Raw genomic sequence first — 19,593 nt, forward strand, 5'->3', positions numbered from 1 at the left:
ATGACAGATTCAATTTACAAGTTTTAATACAAATGGAGTTTTTACATTCGTCTCCAAAAGGCTCATTTCTGATAGAAAATATACACCAGTAAAAACACTCTCACATAGGAAAGACACTGGAGGAAGGGCTGGGAACCCTGCCTGCAGTGGCATCCAGCTGTTAGGGGTGTGACCAGGCTGCTCTCCATCTTCAGTCCCAGAGAAAGGAAGGCAGGAACTGCAGGCTCCTCTCATAGCTTGGGGAGGGCTGGAGGGAGGCTCAGAAGCCATACGCCAGCCCTGGGAAGACAGGGTTAAGGGAGGGGCCTGTGGCTACTGTCTTCTGTGGAGTCAGGGATGGGAAGATGAGGCAAAAATACCCCCTGCATTCAGTATCACCACCTAAGGGGGAGCTCAGTAATTGCTTAGGTGGGGCTTCTGCCCCTAAAGTCTGGGTCTATGCCAAATGGCTCAGGTGAGGGGCCCTTTCTGCAAAGGTGCATTTCATTCAAATGTACCCCAGGCTGGGCTCAGAAAAAAGTCTGGGACTGGCTGAGCCCCTGCTGGGCTCTAGGACTCCTCTGAAAGCATGTGGTAAAGGGAGAAATGGAAGACTCTAGAGTCTAGTAGGAATAGAGCAGGAAGGCTTGGCCCACAGGCCCTGGTTGCTCCTCCTACCTTGTATTAGTGTAAAGGGCCCAAGGACCTTCTCTCCAGTAGTTACAACCTCAATGCCCAAACACACAAGTGGTGGGGGGGGTGGAGGGCACAGGTGGAAGGTCACCAGGAAGGTGAGGATAGCTAGGTCAGAGGAAGGTGACTGCATCCAACAGCTCAAAAAGGGGAGTTCATGCCAAGTTTAGTTTCAAACTGTAGTTTCTGCCTCTTCTGGTATCGGACCCGAACCCTGATGACACAAGATGAACAGAGGGTTAGGACACAGAAGGACAAAAAGGAAAGCAGTCGATCAAATGGCAAGTAGAGAAAGGCTCGGGTGTTTTTCCATTATGGGTTGTGAGGAACAGATTTGGCAAACTGAGGGGGCTGGACTCATGTTGTTCCTCACCGGATTTCATGCAACTTGACACTTTCATTGGTGACGACCACAAGGATGAGGGAGAGGCAGCCCAGGAGCCAGGTGATCAGGGGCACATCTGCCAGGCCAAAGTTAATATGGCTGTCCCTGTTTGTCCAGAGCTGCAAGTCCACTGCCGTCTGCACAAGCTGCCCCAGAAGCCTGACAAAGGTAGGAGCAAAGACGTAGAGCCTGTGAGGTACAATCCTTACCAGCTCCCCAGTGTTTTGCTGGGTAAGCATTGGTTATCTATCCCTGTGTGACCCCTGAAATCACAAACGTCTACCTCAAACCTTGACTCAGACCCAGACAGCTGATCCAGAAGCCAATTTCCAATTTCTAACAACAACCCTCAAGAAGAGAACAAGCCCCGCCCAAAAGCTGGATATACTCACACCACAGGTACTGTTACGGTCCACCAGAGATTGGAGAAGGGGCTCTTTCTCCACAAGGGCTTGGTGCGGTGCACATGGGTGATGGAAATGAACACTGTTGGGGGGAGGGGGGGGTGACAAAACAGCCTGGGTTACCCATTCCCCATGTGACTCAGCCAAGGCAGCTACTGTCAGTCCTCATCTGGCAAAACTGGAGGAACCAGGCCAGAAGTTCCCAGAGGTCAGGACACTCACCAGTGTGTAGGACGATTAGGGCAGCTGTAAGTTTCTGGGCCAGCAGGAGCCCATTGGCAAAGTCATCAAACCAATTTGGAGCTTTACTGTCAAATCAGAAGGAAGCACAGCTATAAACCAGGGCAAAGGAGGTAGGCAGTAAAGAGTAAAAAAGGCAAAAAGGGAGACAGTGTCCTCTTAGAGGGTAAAGGAGCAGGGAGTCCCCTCACAGGAAAAGTTACCAGCAATGTAGGGGGGTCAGTGGTGGGGCCTACCTGCTCAGCATGATAGAGGAACAGTTAGTAAGGTTTCGGATCTGGGCACTCTCACAAAAACTCTGCAGGATGAAGCCAAAGCAGATGAGGCCCGAGCCTATGGTCAGGCTAAACTTGAGCAAGAAGCAGAGGAGAAAGTAGTGCTGGGTCTGTGGGAGAAGAGGGGCCATCATTCACAGGAGACAGGACCACCCCAATAAGCTGATCCTACCATTTCCTGCTCAGCCCTGAAACAATCTGATGGCCAAGTGCTGAGGATGAAGAGTATAGGAGCATCTGATGTCCACCCCACCATCAGATATTTGTTGTTAGGCACTAACTGACCAGAAGATGGATCCCCCCATAAAGACCTCCTTATCTCCAGATAACTTCAGTTTTGTCCAATCTACTTTACACCACTGCCACCACTGAGGGCTCAGGAAACCCAGAAATCGACTGAAATCAAGTGCAAAGGGGATACTGCCTCACCTACCTTCTTGGGGATTGAGAGAAGATTCTTCCCTGTAGCTACAGACATGACAGAGCTGTGTGGAGGCTTCCCAAGCAGGGAGACGCTGCAAAGCAGATAGCAGGGTCAGGGGATGTATGGCTCCTTGGAGCTCCACTTCCCCAATTCATCCTGAGGGATGACAAAAACCAGACCAAAACCATTGGGAGGGCAGGGACACTCACCATCCCCACCTGGATTGGCTCCAGGGTGTCCCATAAGGGGAAAGGGGAGTAGCACACGAACCACTAGGAAGTTGGGGTAAGGAAATGGGAAAGAAGTTCCCAAAGGACCGTGAACACCTGCCTCAGAGGAGCTGCACCCTGCATGGTTCTCCATGGAGCCCATGCTTTCAGGAGCACCAAGCCCCATTTTGGGATGCCACGTGGCTTCTCACCTTAGAAGGGGATAGCAGAAGCAGGACAGCCACAGGATGTCAGTGGTGCCCAGGAGTGGTGGCAATTGTACCAGGCAAGAAAGGAACTAGATGGAGGAAAACAATCCCAGAAGCAAGGATTAAAGAAATGAAAAAGGGGATAAACCTTGAGGATCTGTGGCACTACCCCACCGTAACCTAGCCCCACTACTCTCATTTGCTGTAAAGGGAGGCTCAGAGGGATCTGGGGGGAAGGGGGTCTGAGGACATGAAAGTACTTCGCCAGGCTCCCACCCTTATCTAAGTTACTCACAGCCACAGCCATCCCTCCTTAGGCTTCTATTTTCCCTCAATACCTACTGCCTTACTCCAACCTCACCTGGATAACTACTAGAGTCAGTTGGCATTGCAGCAGGAAGAGGAAGCACTTGCGGATGCCGTAGGTAGCATGACGGGCCTGCAGAGATAATCACACCGGATCTATCAGTGGGAAGGAGAACTGATAGGTGCGGGAATCAATCATCACTTCAACCGGAATGACCCTTATCTACCCTCCATCCTCTGGTTCCCAGGCTTGTCTTAGGCTCCTCTGAGCACACGGTGGAAAGCCTAAACCAAGAGCCAACAGCACAATTGTCCCTCTCGCTCTAATTCAACAAACATTTAAGAAACGCCTGCTATGCTCAAGGCAGTATGCTAGGCCCTAAAGAAAGATGAAAATGAATGAGGCCTCTGTGCTTGATCCTGGATCCTCACCTGCTCAATAAGCCGGATGATACTGATGCTCTCCTCCTGCCGAAAGGCCATGGAGCAGGCCAGGCTGTTGAGCTGCCCCGAGAGCTGCAGGGGAGACAGGCCATCTGAGGCCTGGGCCATGCTGGTGCTGGTGGCATAGCCAAAGGTCTCCCAGGAGCAGCGGGATGGATACAGGGGATCCAGGGCAATGCTGCTTGGTTGAGGGGAGAAAGAAGACATCAGGTCCTATCCTACAAAGATTTGCTGTTTCCTAACAAGATTTGGGGCCTAGACCCTTTGCTCTCATTCCCTGGCTGGCCACTCAAAGTACTAGCAAACACAGTCCAAGAACAGGCACAAGCCATGAAGTGAGTGCACACAGGAGAGAGCAGGCACATTCCCACCACTTCTAACACTGCCCCTCCTGCTATCATCACCACCACCCAATCCACCTGTGACCTCCCTGGAAGACAGGGGCCACCCCTCAGGGTCACATCCCGGAGTCCTGGCTCATCCAGACCTGATGTCACTCTGCGAGAAGAGGCAGCTGTTGCGCAGGTTGGCGGAGCTACCCAAACAGCACGTCACCTCTCCATACTCTTGCATGATCTTAATCATTTCACACATGGCTGAAAAGAGAGAAGGAAGAGACGGTCAACAATAGACCTGGGACACTCCCTCACAAAACCCAGCACCTGATCCTATGACATTCATGCCAAATATACTCTTCTAGCCCTGGGTCAAAAGGTCTAAGAGTGAGGAAGTAGGTAACCCATAGCCCTCCTGGAGCCAGGCACACCCACTGCAGCTCACGCTGTATATATATGTATATATGTGTGTATGTGTGTGTGTATATATATATATACACATACACACACACACACACACACACACACACACACATATATATATAGATATAGATATAGATATAGATATAGATATTGATATACACCTACTTACCACATATTTAATTTCTAACCCACAGGTTTCCAAGTTCTAATGACCCATATCTACCATAACACCCTCCCATACCTGCCAATAAAAAAGCTCAAATGTGGAGCAAGACCCTGCTGGCTGATCAGAGTTTGCATTTTCCTCATAGACAGAAACCTAGAGAGAAGAAGGTTCAACAAGATGGCTTTGAACTAGGGGCCATCTTCAAATATATAGGAGCCAAACAAATTTATTAAATAAGTCACATTTAAAAAAATAGCTTTCAAATGGTCAAATATATTATAAAGAAGCAGGAGGAAAACCAAATTAATAAAATTTTAAAATGAACGAGATGAAGTCACAATAAATAAAAAAATTATACAGTCAGATGACAGCAAAATTGAGGATTATAAACAAAAATGTAAAATGCCAAATTAGCAGAACATCAAATAGAAATCTTGGACAGTTCAATTTCGAGAAGAAAAAAAGGAAAAGAAATTGAACTAGTTGTAAGGAAACCACCAAAAGGAGGGGGTGGGGAGAGACCCTGGTCCAGATAAGAGAATCCTATCACACCTCAAAGAACAATTAATACCTACGTTATGGAAAATAACTATACTATTCTCAAAAAGCAAAAAAGAAAACACTCTACCCCAACTCCTTGAAGGAGACAAATTTAGTACTGATATAAAACGGTCATATGTGTTTTGATTCCTTTTTTGTTTTCCATGCACACAACCAAGAGATGGGCAGAAAAAGAGGCTTCAGGACATCACTGCAACTTGAGACTTAACCTCACTGGGAGTTTTACTTTAATGGGGAAAATTCCTTCCTTTATCAAACCTGCATGAGGAATACCAGAAGGGATCCAAAGCAAAAAGAAGAAGCCTGGTAGGGCTGGCGGGGAGGTTGGCCTGCTTCCTTTCCCAAGCTAGCCTGCTGAGGAGGGGGAAGAAGGGTCCTTTCATCCTACATCAGAAACAATGCTAGGGAAACAACAGCTCTCTGGGGAAATGGAGTATTAGCTCTCTTAGGTGAAAGGGGACCCTCCATAGTTTATAGCAGACTTCAGTGGAGGCCATTCCATGTGGGGGGAAATCAAAGACAAGAAAGAGACTGCTTCGTCACTCCAGCTGTTGTAGCAGGTGTGTGCCTGCTCAATGGGTATGGGGCCAGGAAGCCCATATGATGTGAAAATGGTACAATGGCCAGAGGCACCTGCATGATCTCAGTGAGACAATGAGATGCAGTGCGCAGACACAGCAGGAAACTCGATTTCCCCCACTTCCCTATGCCCAGTGGCTTTGTCTCTACCCTGAGCTGGAAGCCCCAGGCTCAAGTACTGGCTCAGCCAAAAGTGCAGTCAAACAGCTTCCTCAGGCCCTCTAACTGACTGGTCCACACTTCCCTCAGGTTTAGAGCCTATTTGACACCTGACATATCCAGTAAGAATTCCAATGCACCAACTTTCACCTGTACACTCATCTTTTATTATCCGATCATTAGTCAAAAATGGGAGGTGTTCTAATAAAATTTGTAAGAACTATATCCACCTAGCCCCCCAGAATTTACTGAGCCCTGCACTAGCTTTCTCCATACTCTAGTAAGAACTACAACCCCAGAATGACTTTAAGATAAGGGGTCTGACTCCTCCCCTGAGGAAGGCAGCCTAAGTTGCCCAAGCAACAAGACTTACTTTCAGGGGTGCAGTCCGTGAAGAGGGGTACCAGCAGAGGAACATTGTCGATGTTCTGTAAGTGTGGCCGTACTTGGTGGATACCCCGAGGCAGCTTGGCCTGCAAGGCAGAGGAATATAAATAGGCCTGGGTTGGGGCTCTGAATGAATGAATGAGATTCCTCCAGTCTGTTTGTCCCCAACAATATCCAGGACTCTCCCCACACCTCCGACCCATCATACTAGAGGTATAATTTACATGAGCCTGGAAGCATGCACACATCAACTATCTGGCGAGATTGTGGGATTTGGCAGGCAGGGTACCCTCCTACTCCAGGACAGTCCACAGGGAGCCAGGCTAGCTACCATACCCGGTTGCAGTCTTCTAAGAAGCTAGGGATGTCACTGTCGGTAGGCTGGAAGCTGATAAGGTCAGAGTGACCCTCCTCCTCCAGGAGCAGAAGCCCCTCAGCATCATCCCGGGACACTGCAAGAACGGAACCAAATCGCCTCAAGTTGAAAGCTACAGCTTTCTTGTACCCTTTCTTTTCCATGTCTTTAGTGACTAGAGCTTCCTTCAAGAAGTTCAGAACTTCATACCTGGAAGTCTCCTCTTCCCTTCCTCTGAGGACTGCTTTTACTTTAACAGGGGGAAACACCTTTGAACAAGTGATTACAGGGGCTACGTCCGGCAGCAGTTACCCCAAGGAGAAAAGATCTGGGAATCCCTGCCCCTCCTCTGCCCCTTCCCTTCTAACCACCCTCCTCTCACAAACCCAAGAGGCCGTGTCCTCACCCTGATGCAGGTCATCATGAAAGGAACCGGCATGACTGGGGCTAGAAGGGGGAATCTCAGAGCCTGGAACATCACCATTTGGTGTGAGGGAGATGTGGCAATTCCAACCTGTCTCAAGGCCCATCTTTTCTGCAAACACCTGAGGAAGAGGCAATAGAAACAAATAGAGAAAAAAAGAAAAGAAGAAGCCTGCTCCCCTCAGGTTGCTGAAGGAAGGAAAAGGCTAGTCCCACCTTGCTCTTGAGCTCATCCTCCAGGGAGAAGTAAACGAAGCGGATGCAGGCATTGACCAGCCCATCGATGAGGCGCACGATGTCCAGACGAGCCTGGTACTGGGATGACACCATACCCATGAAGATCTGGCCGCTCAGAGCTTGCATACAATCCTCCTTCTCCATCACTTCGCCGATCCCTTCTTCAGGCAGCGCAACCAATGCATTCAGGCCAGCCAAGGTACAGCCACAATAGCCAAATATCACAAAACCCAGACGGGAAGTCACACATATTGGATTGCCACACAAATGCAGGCATTCAGTGCATTATGTACATAGCAAAGTACGTAGACATAAGTCAACATCAGCATACACATGATGCAGTCAATCAGACAGACAGACAGACACACACACACACACAAATAACACAAAAAAAGACAATAAAAGACACCCATCAGTGAGTTGTAGGTTGTGGAAGAAAGTTGTGTGGACACAGGTGTCCTTTTCCCCTAGTCAACCCTATACATCCAAATTGCTTAATTCCCAAGCTCCTGGGTGCAAGAGTTTCCATGAGTAGGTCAAAGAGGAAAGGAGCATCAGTCCTCTGAGAGGCTCTGGTCAGGCAGGGGATAGAAAGCTGGCCCTCATACATCAAGAGCTAAAAGGGAACCAAGAAATCAGTCCAACCCCTTAATCTTACAGATGGGAATACTAAGTGTCAGACAGGTGAAAGGTCTTGCCACTCACACGTGGCAGAGACAGGATCTGAACCCAGGTCTATCAGACTCCAAATCCATTACACTATACTAACAGAACAAAGGCAGACAAGTGCTTGAGCCTCCCCCAGCCTTGAAGGCTCCCCTCTAGACCGACAGGGCCAGGCCAGTGACAATGACTGGCTCAGCCTCCCCTAGGAGAGAAATCAAAGAGAAGGCCCCGAGGCTGCCCTGGTACCGTCAGAGCTCCAGCTGTTGCGGCGAGTGTTTTGCTTGATGGGTATGGTACCAGGAAGCTCGCAGGAGGTGCAGATGGCACTGTGGCCAGGCACCTGCATAAGCTCGATGCACTTGCCATTGAGCTGAGAGGACAAGGCGCAGTGCATGGGCTTGTAGGCAAAGGCAGAGCAATAGCCTGAGAGGCAGGCTCGCTGGTAGAAATCTAGCACTTTCTTTCTGTCAGGGAAAGAGAAGAGAAGAGAATGACCCCAGGTGGCAGGGCAGTGGGGCTGGCTGCTCCCAACCCCTGGAGCCCTCAGACACCCACCTGTCTGAGCCAGAGAGCGGGTAGATGTCTGCTCCATCCCAGAAGTCTGTGCAGGCCTCCAGAACCACATCTGCTGTGCCGTGGGACAGCATCTGCTCAGTGCCTGTGACAGACAGGGCCAAGACTTACAGACGAGCTCCAGACTCCTGAATGGAAATCCCCCACAACCACCTCCGATGTCTTGGGCCCAGCGTTCTGAGGCTTCTGCAACAAGGATGTCTTTACAAAGATGGGCTGCACTCCTGGTGTCAAAGAGCCAAAGGGAAAAGCAGGAGCCAAGCAGCTCCATCACCCAGAAGCAGTTCGGAAGCTAGCCTACACCCAGGATAATTCTACATCAGCAACAACCACTAGTTACTGACGCCAGGCCTCGCATTCTCCAGGAGTCGAAGAAAAACAGGAAGACCAGTGTTTAAAAGTCTCTAGCCAGGTGAGGGTTACAAACCTCATCCCCATCACATCCTCAGCTCTGAGCACTAAGGCACATAGCTCCCCCAATCCTCTCTCATCCCTCCACGGTCCTTACAGCAACTCCAGGAAAACTCCCTTGAAAGAGCAGCACTACCATAGTGAAAACTATTGGCTGGGACCATTTCTTTGGGGGAAACTCCAGAGGCTTCTCTTCTAGATTTCCAATGAGACCCTCATAACTTGAAATGTTGGAGGACGTGTCCACTTTGACAGGTATACCTTCACGAAGCTAAAGCCTACCCAATTCTTGCTACAGATTGATTCTGGGGAATCCAGGGACTCATCTCCCCTTCCCTCCCTAGAAAGAGCCAACAATGGCCAGACCTTCTCCACAGGTTGCCCAGGTGACCAGGAGCAGTAAGCCAGGCAGCTGGCTACAAAGGAAGACATCATCTCCCTTCTGGTAACAGGCTTGGAGTATATGGGCCCCATTTCCCACCTCAAGGAAGACTTGGCTTGGGGATACAATGGGATAGCAGGCTTACTGGTGGTTGTGTCCTTGATAAAGAGGCTGATCATATGGCTCAGGGGTGGGCGCCGCTTGGTAACACGGGATAGTTTTCCCAAGGCTGTCTCCTTCACCATCTCAGCGCTGGGAAGGCGATAGAGTGCTAAGTGGTTTTCCTGTTTGAAGAGCTCTTTGGCGCCAGGAGTGAAGCCTGTATTAGATTGAGAGTGGAAGGAAAAGAAGCTCAGGGCCTCCAAAGGGGGACCTCAGGCATGCTTTTCTCCCTAAAGCCTATCTGGGCCGAACACATCTATCTTCCTGACCAAATCAACCTAATCACATAGCAGAGGCCACTTAAATGGAAAGGAACAGAAGTAAGGTCCGCTTGGGTTCATTTTATCATACAAACGAGCCTCAAACAGTATACAAATACTACAATGGCTTTGGAATCACGAGCTCTGGGCTCTTAGGCCATCCTCTTTCAGCTAGCTCCCAAGGTTAATGTCTATCCCCTCAGGATTCAGGCATGCCCCACCTATGGCCATCCCACCCCAGCTCCTGCCAGCAGAGAGGACAGGCTCCATACCGATGAGTCGGGCGAGCTCGCAGAGCCCCCAGGGCACATGTACAGGCAGCACAGCACTGTGGCTCTCCTGGAGTGCGATGTTACAGAGGTGGTCAGAGAAGCGGCAGAGGCGATCAGTGACGCTGGCATTGCACAGGTTCAGCAGCACATTGAGGCCGAGGGGCTTGAGGGAGGTGAGGTGCAGCTGCCAATTAGAGTCATCAAACTGGATGCAGGAGGGATTCTGCTGGTCCTGAGACAGGCTCAGCATCTCCAAGTGGTAGTCACATACAAAGTCATCCGCCTCGCAGGCATCCCCTTCGCTCACAGCCTGGATTGAGCAGTTCAGGCAGGAGAGGAGGGAGGGAGGGAGGAAGGGAGAAATGGGAAACATATCCATCAGTCTGGCCCAGACAAAGGTGAGACTGCTCCAGGCTTCACCCTCCTCCCAAGCTCCAGGGAAGGGGATTCTCAGGACTCTGCCAGAGAGAGTCAGTCAAAGCTCAAGGCCTCCCTGCCCCAGAGGCAGTCTGAAGGATCAGAGGGATGTCATGGATCTTCTTCCCTCAATCATCCCTCCATGTTTCCCTCTCTGCCTCTTCCAGTCCTGCCCCCTGAATCTCAAAGAGGACATAAAGAACCACTAGAAAAAAAACCAAAGGAGAAAGGCGTGAAATGATCTAAGGGGGGAGGAGGAGAGATAAGGAAAGGTTAAAAGATCATTTCACTTGGAAAAAAGATTTTAAGGGCCCCACTGGCTTCTTCTTTCTGGAAGACAGGTAAAGGAAAGGACAGAATTGCCCTGTTCTTTTTTCTCCCCTCACCTTAAATGGCTCCTCTTCCCCTCCCTCAATGTCCTTGCTGAAGCTCACATTGGAGCCAGAGGGATGTTTACTGCGCCCATGCAGCTTTCGGTGAGAGTGAGGTTCAGGTGGTTTGGGACCATCCCCAGGCCAGTCACCCCTTTCCTGCTCATTGGAGAGGTGCAAGGTGTCATTCAAGGGACCAGACAGCAAAGCGTCACGCTCATGGGGCTAAGGAAAATGTGAAAAGGGAGGGCTGAGAGAGAGGCCCCAGGGACTCCCTTCTTCCTCCCCATTAACTAGAGAAGACTGTTGTTCCTTCTAATGTTTTTACCCTCCTTGATCCTCCCTGGGGGCCACACTCACTGCCTCCAGTCAGTTTCCACCCTCCCTGAGGCCACTGGCCAGGCTCCAGGGGCTGAACAGCCTGGCCCAAATTTGGGCCTACAGGAGCCGGCCCGGCCGTACCTCCTCCACTACCTCAGGGTGGCAGAAGGAGCGGGTGGACAAGTCATCAGTCAGGTCCTCGTGGCTGCTGTGAGGTGGTTCCATCTTCCCGCTGAAGAACAGGACAGTCTCAGGGCTTGGATTGGGCCAGGACAGGATTCCTTGCTTGTCTACACAGCACAGCACCTGTAGTAAGAAGGGGTCTGATAAGGGAAGTGCCTAAGCACGGGACTCTGTGAGTGGCAGAAGAAAGGGAAAAGCATCTTCCTGCATCTGGGCACAAGCTGCCTGTTGACCACAGAGAAGAGAAGGCATCGTGCAAGTCGTGAGGACTCTAAAGTTCAAAGGAGAATTCCGGGGGAGGGAAGGAATAGAGAAGCATCAGTCTAAAGCAAAGCTTCTCTGGTCTAGGGGCAGAAAACATAGGGGGTGCGATGGCTAGAGTACTGGCCCTAGAGTCAGGGAGATCCAAGTTCAAATCCCACCTCAGACACTTTCTAGCTATGTGAATCACTTAACCTCTGTGTGCCTCAGTTTCCTCATCTGTAAAACAGGGACAATAACAGCCACTCCCTCTCAGGGTCGAGTGAGATTTATTTGTAAAGTGCTTTCCGACGCCAGCTATTATTATTACTATTATCAGAAGACAGGAGCTTCTCTCTCCAAACGTGGGGTTCCTACAGTGCCGCACCCTCCCCCAGCTCTCCAGGGATGACCCTCACCGTCACAGAGCCCAAGCTGTGCAGCAGGCTGGAGCTGTAGCTCAGCGTCGATGACTTTCCTTGGATCACCCTGAGGAAGTGTCCCCAGATGCAGCGGAGCATTTCCTAGTGGAGAAAGAAGACAGTGTGAGGACCATGAGGATTTGGGGCCTCAGATTTTGGGGGATCGACCCTACAGCTCAAAGGGAGAATTCTAGGGGAGGAGGGGGATGGAGAATTATCAGTTTAAAGCAAAGCTTCTCTGGTTCAGGGGCAGAAGACTAGGGGAAAAGGCTTGGATTCCGTCCACACAAGAAAGGGACTTTAGGCTACAGAGGCCCAAGGAGAGGAAGATCGGGTCAAAGTCAGGCAGAGGAGAATAAGTTCCCAGGGTTTAGGGGAGGGAACAACACAAGGTAGTAAGAATCTGAAGGTAAGGAGATCACCATTCTAGTTCACAGACCTGAGAGGAAACCACTTCTGTATAGCTGCTGAGAGTATCTTCTGAAAACTTGGCCAACTATATCAAGACATAAGAGCTATTATCAGTGAAAGAGAAAGGATATGTTGGAGCAGTAGCCAGTGCTGGCAGCAACCAGAACCCTGCCCTAAGCTAGTCTTAAGTTCTTCTGGAAGATGATAGACACTGTAGTCCCCATAGGAAAGAGAACTTGGGGGGTGGGGGGAGGATCACTAATGGTACAGAAACTCACGTTATGTCCTTCTCCTGGGCTAACTAACTACACCCAACACAGCGGTCTGATCCCAGTGTATAAGCCAGATTCTGGAGCCTAAGATACATCCCTGGGGCAGACAGCCAAACCCCTTCTTCTCTTCCTCCCTCTCCACCTCAGATGCTGTAGGGCTCCCAGCTTAGAAGACCTACCAGGGAGCTAGGTGAGGCTTTGCTCATCTGGGCCAGGACTCGGGCCTCCCCACAGGCTGTGGCCAGTACCCACAGGACTGGAAACAACAGTGGGAGGATTGGCAGGACACCATTCACCTGAGGAAAGAAAAATCTGCCTCTGTTATACCCTACAGATCTATCATACTGGCCCATGAGGGGAAAGGAAGGGAGGAATTTTTCTAGTTATGTGGCCAATCCATAGGTATAGCATCCCAGCAGTCCAGAGTAGGCGGCAAGTACCAACACAAGGGATTTTCTGACCGTGAAAGGAGTACAACTCAGGTAGGAGCTTAGGTATGAGACTCTGGCTTCACTTCATATTTGAAAGATGGCCTTCTCTTGGCCATCCCATTTCACACCCCACAAGAAAAAAATTTAGCATCAGAGTAGCTCAATAGAGAAGATCCTTGCACACCTGGGCTAAATCTGAGCAAAGGCTGCTCTTTGGTGAGGGGTATATCAGAGGACCCCACAGGTGGAATCAAAGAAAGAACCAGGCTCAAAGGAAGGAATCCACTACCTGCAGCTGGAGTAAGGTATACTGCCAAGAAGTGATCCCCGGAGCACCGAACACAAAGCGCAGGGCATTAGTGATGAGGAAGCTGGCCTGTTGGGAAAAGGACACTCTCAATACCTTCCAGCCTCCTCAGCATGAGGAGCAAAGCCTACACTCTACACACTTGCCCTTCATTTCTCCCGAAATTTGCCTGCTTACGTCTCAGGACCCCTGGCAACATTGCCTCCCATCCCCATCTAGCCCCTGAAATTAATGCACAGACAATGTCTGCCCAATCCATCTTGCCCCTGGCTGTCTCGGCCGACCCACCCTCCCCTCCTCCCACTCACCAGTACCACAGGGACTGCATATCGCAGCATCACTGACTGCACTGTGAACCTCTCATTGTCTAGGGCAGTCACTGGGCGAGCCAGGGCCATGTCCAAGCACCATCTGAGGGAAAGAGAAGCCTCAGTTCCAGGCTTCATCCAAGTAGCCAAGAAATGTCACATGCATATGTCACTAGGCCCCCAGACAGAACCATTAGCTGGCAAAATAGCCAGTCTCTAATCCTACCCCTGCCCAGCAGTCCCCCAAGCCCCTCTCCTGGCACAGTGGTCAGTCCAGTGACCAATGTCTCCAAAAAGTCCACACTGAGAACAGAGAAAGTGCTTGAGCTAACAAATTTCCCTCGGGATAAGAGTAGGAGACAGAGCAAATTGATGGGAGAAGGGAAGCATCCCCCTCACCTGATGTTGTCCAACACAGGGGTCTTAAGAACCCGGAAGAGCCGGTGCTGTTGGGGGTTCTGTGGTCCCTTCTTCACTTCCCCCCGTGGAGAGGGAGGAGGAGAAAAGGGGGGAAACAGGTCACCTGGCTCCAAGACAATGTGCTCATCGTCCTGTCAGCAAGGTGGGGCGAGATTGAGGCAACAGACAAAAGTGTCAGTGCCCAGCCAGCCCTACAGCAGCCTAGTTTATACAATCCCTGACAATGGGAGAGATTGCCTAGGGTAATGGGGATATCAGGAAGCAAACAGGCAGTTGGGATAGGGCCTTTTAAGTTTCCTGGCAGTTTAAAGACAGGAGAAAGGAGAGGGCAGGGATAAGAAGACAGGTAATAAATAGTAGACCATGCCCTATCCTGCCCAAAGACCCTGCTGAGAAACTGAGGAACTAGCTATGGCCTTGAAGCTTCAGGAATCAACTCTGATATGCTCCCACTACTCCCACAATATTCCCCAGGAAAGGGGAAGAAAAACCCTGAGTTACCTTGATCCCCCTCAGGGAAGCAAAGGATTCCTGACCTGGCCTCAGGGCAATGACATCTCCCTCCACCAGCAGGCTGACTGGCAGATTTACCAGGTGTCCATCTCGGTAGGCCCAGTGCAGGGACCAGGAAGGGGCAAAGGGCATGTGAAGATCAGGGTACATGGCATTTGGCCACCTGACCTCCTTACCATCCCCGAGGGCGTCTGGAAAGAAGAGGAGGAAAGCAGCAATGCAATCTTTGACAACTCTCCAGGTGAATCGGACCAATCTCTACTTGCTCCAAACCCGACCAGCTCACTGTCGTTTCTCCACCTTCACTCATACTTGCTTGCCTATCTCAGGGAATGTTCTCCCACATCTTAGTATGTACTCAACTCTGAATCATCCTTCAAGGCACAGCTTAAATCCCCGCCATCTGAACCAATCAAGTGACACTTCATCATATACAATCTTTACAAAGGATCATGGGTCGCTAGCTCCAGAGCTGGATCTCATATTTTGATTTAATTTTAATCTTTAACCTTCTAGCTCTGAGAATCGGACTAGGGCAGGGACAAGCACCAAGGCAAACCTGCTGCCAGCCTAGGTGGTCAAAGGTCTGGATGGCAGTAAGAGAGTTTCGAGAAGTCCAAGATTCTGCTATCCCAGGGCATCTTCACCAGCTGCCATGAAGGATCACTCCTCGTCCTTACCACTTATTTGATCGATGATCCCTCGAAGCCTTCTCTCCACCTCCTGGCGCTTCAGTCGCTCCTGCCTCCCGATGAGGATGAGGTTCAGAAGCAGCAACAGGAGAAGTGCCGTGGCATTCACCAACTCTACCCCATGGCTGGGCGGAGAGAGCTAGGTAGCTGAGGTGCCATGAGCAGAGCCTCCACCCCAGCTCATCCCCAGGGATTGAAGTATTTTCCTTCTTCCCACCCTAACTTCACCCCCCACCCCCTGCCCCTCTAGAGGAAGCTGCCACATTCAGATTGCCTCAGTCTCAGAATAGAAGAGATTTCCATACAGCTCAGGACCCTGGTCCAAGGAGTAACTCAGGGGCCACTAGCCTTTGTTCTCACTTGCCCTAGCTCACTGGGCAATTCTTGAGCTCCCCAGCACTATGGATGGGAGAGTAGAAACTTTCTTTTGGGACTGGGAAGGGGAACAGGAGGGGGAAAAAGCAGGTGGAGAACCACCTCTTTCTGGTAGCCACTGGGGCCCTCTGTTTACCTCCCGGCTGGTTGATTTCCATAGCAGCCTAGCAGCAGCAGCACTGCCAACAGCATCAGGGAGGCACCCGGCCAGTGAAAACAGGAACAGCGGTTACCATGGTGCAGGAAGCTTCTTTTCCATATCTCCTAAGGAGTAGGTAGAGATGTTGCAAATCAGCAGCTGGCTTCAGGTGCCAGAATGGGGCACCAAGGAGTCAGTCAGGGCAAGAAAAGACCCTTTTCTACTTAAGGATCTAGCCCCCTTCTCACACACACCTGCCCCTGACCTACTTTCTCATCTTTCAAAGCTATGATCTAAGGTGGAGACCAGCCTGTTGTTACTGGAGCGGGGGTCCAATATTTAAGAAGATTAGGATCCAGGGAACCACTAAAAGGGAACTGTTACCCTTAGGCTTTTAACAATGGTGCCCAGTGAAAAGGTCCAGATTTATAAACTCCATTAGAGCCTTAGAAGAAAGGTAAGAGTGGCCACATCTTAAGCTTCTACTAGGTTATCCTTGCACCCTATACTCCCTTTGGCAAATAAACTTCCCAGGCATCTTCCCACTCAATTGGCTGGGCCAGGATCAAAGGATCTGGGGCTAGGGAGGACCTTTGAAATCATTTAGCAGAGCCCAACTCCCCCATGTTACAGAGCAGGAAACTAAGAAGCAGAGTGGTTAAGGAATTTGCCCAAGGCCACGCAGACAGCAAATAACAGAGCTGGGGTTTGAAGGAAGGTGTTCCGTTCCAAATCTGGGGTTCTTTCCACTACACACTACTATTGCCTAAGTGTGGAAGGGAGGAAGGGGCAATGGCAGCATTGGGCTGGTATCCCACTACAGAAACGAGGGGAGAACCTCACCTTCCAAGTGAGGCTTTTCTTCTGCTCCTTTAGGTGCCCTTCCAGCACGGCCTCCAGCTGCTCTTTCAGTATACCAAGGGCCTTACCTGTAGATAGGCCCAGGGCCAAGGGAGGATCGCCCTATAGAAGAAAGCACAAAGCACTGTAACCACCTCATGGAAACCCTTCAGGTCGCTGCCAGAGGCTGTTTATGCTTGCATTTCCCTAAGTCCAACATTGTAAGAACAGACTCTGGGAGACCTAAGGTCCCCAGAAAATTCTAGCTGCATCCCATGTCCCTGGTTGCTGGGAAAAAAATCCTACCCTATTTCCAGACCAGACGGAAATGAGGTCTCAACAGCTCTGAGAGGGCCCTCAGGAGATGAGAACACAAGTGCATTAAGAGAGAGGACTGCCAAGGGCCAGCTACGGAGCATCAATGTATGATCTACACAATGACTCCAGCAATTTAAAAAGTCCACTTGGAGAGGCTCCGTTCAAATCACAATGGTTGGCACTAGCACAGCACCAGTCCTGTCAAAGGTAAAGGAAGGACACATCAAACTTAACATGGGGGAAGACACTCTGGAAGGGGGTTTGTTTGGGCATTTGTTGGGAAATGTCTATTGTGCCCAAACAAAATGTGTCAAGAGAATTAAGTTTTAAAAAAAATAAATGGAGGTCTGAAAGCAATACCCCTGATGAAGGGACTGATAAGCCAGGGAAGGTAGCTTATGTAGAGCGGGGGACCCTTGACCCTACACAGCAATCACAAATGAGACTCAAGATTTCCTGTGCAGTGATCCTGCACAGAGGATCGCTGGGGCACCCTGCCATCTCCATCAGCCCCCTCAGATTCCTTTACACTGCAGAGCCTGTGACTTATGCTACCACTTGCCTGCAGACCTATCTAACCAAGATGCCTACATTATTAAGTCCATTTTACCCCTCCCATTTCCTTCCTTACAGCCCCTATTCTTCCCTCCCACAACAAATAATTTGACAAGTATCCGTTAATGGGTGGAAAATGGGTGGAAAAACTCATACTCCTTTCCATCTGGGCACAGGAGGTCAAATAGGAATACACTCTCTTAGACATGGAGGGGCAGAAGGGGAAGCTTTCAGCAGCCTGCACTGGCTCCCCGCCAACAAATATGTCCAAACGACATCCCAGCTTACCACAGTGGCTTTAGGGGATTACGAGGAAAGGGTCTGCATCTTCCCACAGGGGATACACAAATTACTTTAGCTTATGGAGAAATAGCCACCTTAACTGATTTTAGAAACTATATACATTGTGGGGAATTAAATAAGACCACGTATAAGGACTGAAACAAAATTATCAATTAAAAAATTTATAAAGAAGAAACGGCCATTGGTGCAGGGAGTCCACATTCAAGGCATTTATCTATTCTCCTACTAGAGGATCCTGGAATTTACCCTGGCAATGGGTTTAGGCTTCATGGAAAGTGCCAGCTGAGACCAAGGCCTGTCTCATCCAACCCTTCACTGCCGAGCTTAAAAGTAGAGAAAAATCAACAAAGCGTAGGTGTGAATAAAGAAGGGCACCAAGGGAAAGCTTCTGATGACTTGGAGGGCCGGGCAAGAGAAATGTATCCCACCTCAGGGAGGAGAGACAGTGGAATTATAACCAGCCTTGAACAAATGATTCAGGTTTAGAAACCAAGAACCTCTCGTGTCCTCTGCCTTTGTATCTCTGCCTTCCACCTACACATATATTGAGGCTTTAAACACAGTTTATAGGGATGCTAGAGCTCAGAATGATAAGTCTCAGCAAGAATAGCCAACCAACCAAATAATGAACAATTAGAAATACCAGGAATTGTGCTAGGTACTGGGGCCACTGAGCCAAAAGAAACCCAAAGGGTCTTTGCCCTGAAAGAGCTTACATTTTATAGGGGGAGACAATACACACAACAAATAAGCACATATAAAATAAATACAAGGTAAGTTCTTTTGTAGGAGGGGTGGAGATATGGCACACCAGCAGTTTTGGAATCAGGTAGGGCTTTACATAAAAGGTGGCTCTTGAGTGGTGCCTGGAAGGAAACGAGGCAAAGAGGCGGAGGAGAGGAGGGAGTACATTCCAGGCATAGTGGACTTCGCAAGGGCTTGAAGATGGAAGACCATCATATGGGAGGAATAGCCAGAAAGCTAGTTGGAACTACAGAACATGAGAAAGGAGGTGAAGAGACACTGATGCAGCACCTACTATGAGCCTGGAACTACGCTATGTACCTTTACAAACATTATCTCATTTGAGCATCATAGCAACCCTCTGAGGAGGGCATTGCTGTTATACCCATCTTACAGTTGAAGAAACTGAGGCAAACAAGGGTTAAGTAACTTGCCCAGGGTCAGACAGCTAGGAAGCATCTGAGACGACATTTGAAACCACATATTCCTGATTCTAGGCCCAGCCTTCCAGTATCCAGCACCACCAGAAAAGGATATAATATTGTAGGGCTGGAAAGGTAGGCTGGGTGCAGGTTGTTAAGAGGCTTTAAAAGTCAAACAGAAGAACTTATATTTGCTCCTTGAGAAAACAGGAGCCAATGGTCCAACCAGTATTTTTAGAAAATTACTTTCACAAAAAAATTTTACAGCAAGTTTCTCTAATAAAGGCCTCATTTCTCAAATGCATAGAGAACTGCATCCAATTTATAAAAATAATAGCCATTCTCCAATTGATAAATGGTCAAAAGATATGAACAAGTAGTTTTCAGAAGTAATCAAAACTCTCTAGAGCCACATGAAAAAAGGCCCTATATCCACTACTGATTAGAGAAATATAAATTAAAACAATTCTGAGGTACCACCTCACACCTATCAAATTGGCTAGTACGGGGGCGGGGAACTTGGGGCTCAAGGCCACATGTGGCCTTCTAGGTCTCAAGTGCAGCCCTTTGACTGGATCCAAACTTCACAAAACAAATCCCCTTAATAAAAAGATTTATTCTGTAAAACTTGGACTTACTCAAAAGGCCCAAGGACCTAGAAGGCCACCTG

General features: G+C 49.5%; 1 protein-coding gene across 8 annotated transcripts in view; it reads right to left on the reverse strand.

Annotated features, from left to right (window-relative positions):
• Positions 1–8: 8 nt before the first annotated feature.
• Positions 9–19,593, reverse strand: part of TMEM94 (transmembrane protein 94) — a 47,181-nt gene continuing 27,596 nt past the window's right edge. For 2 of the 8 annotated variants that reach the window (XM_036757533.1, XM_036757529.1), the window contains 30 exons: positions 16,585–16,704; positions 15,739–15,866; positions 15,216–15,352; positions 14,524–14,726; positions 14,002–14,153; positions 13,603–13,705; positions 13,277–13,363; positions 12,736–12,852; positions 12,313–12,369; positions 11,871–11,975; positions 11,170–11,334; positions 10,723–10,932; positions 9,920–10,229; positions 9,371–9,544; positions 8,415–8,517; positions 8,106–8,323; positions 7,173–7,354; positions 6,940–7,078; positions 6,515–6,630; positions 6,165–6,264; positions 4,056–4,164; positions 3,557–3,746; positions 3,180–3,257; positions 2,822–2,907; positions 2,410–2,491; positions 1,938–2,086; positions 1,684–1,769; positions 1,450–1,543; positions 1,046–1,216; positions 9–886 (listed from right to left, as the gene is read on the reverse strand). In XM_036757533.1, coding sequence (XP_036613428.1) covers positions 814–886; positions 1,046–1,216; positions 1,450–1,543; positions 1,684–1,769; positions 1,938–2,086; positions 2,410–2,491; positions 2,822–2,907; positions 3,180–3,257; positions 3,557–3,746; positions 4,056–4,164; positions 6,165–6,264; positions 6,515–6,630; positions 6,940–7,078; positions 7,173–7,354; positions 8,106–8,323; positions 8,415–8,517; positions 9,371–9,544; positions 9,920–10,229; positions 10,723–10,932; positions 11,170–11,334; positions 11,871–11,975; positions 12,313–12,369; positions 12,736–12,852; positions 13,277–13,363; positions 13,603–13,705; positions 14,002–14,153; positions 14,524–14,726; positions 15,216–15,352; positions 15,739–15,866; positions 16,585–16,704 — 4,044 coding nt within the window. In that variant the 3' untranslated portion in view covers positions 9–813. The remainder of the gene's footprint in view (positions 887–1,045; positions 1,217–1,449; positions 1,544–1,683; positions 1,770–1,937; positions 2,087–2,409; positions 2,492–2,821; positions 2,908–3,179; positions 3,258–3,556; positions 3,747–4,055; positions 4,165–6,164; positions 6,265–6,514; positions 6,631–6,939; positions 7,079–7,172; positions 7,355–8,105; positions 8,324–8,414; positions 8,518–9,370; positions 9,545–9,919; positions 10,230–10,722; positions 10,933–11,169; positions 11,335–11,870; positions 11,976–12,312; positions 12,370–12,735; positions 12,853–13,276; positions 13,364–13,602; positions 13,706–14,001; positions 14,154–14,523; positions 14,727–15,215; positions 15,353–15,738; positions 15,867–16,584; positions 16,705–19,593) is intronic. The other 6 variants (XM_036757534.1, XM_036757531.1, XM_036757536.1 and 3 more) reach the window with 5 other exon arrangements.

The sequence above is a fragment of the Trichosurus vulpecula genome, chromosome 4, assembly GCF_011100635.1.
Source record: "Trichosurus vulpecula isolate mTriVul1 chromosome 4, mTriVul1.pri, whole genome shotgun sequence".
NCBI lineage: Eukaryota > Metazoa > Chordata > Mammalia > Diprotodontia > Phalangeridae > Trichosurus > Trichosurus vulpecula.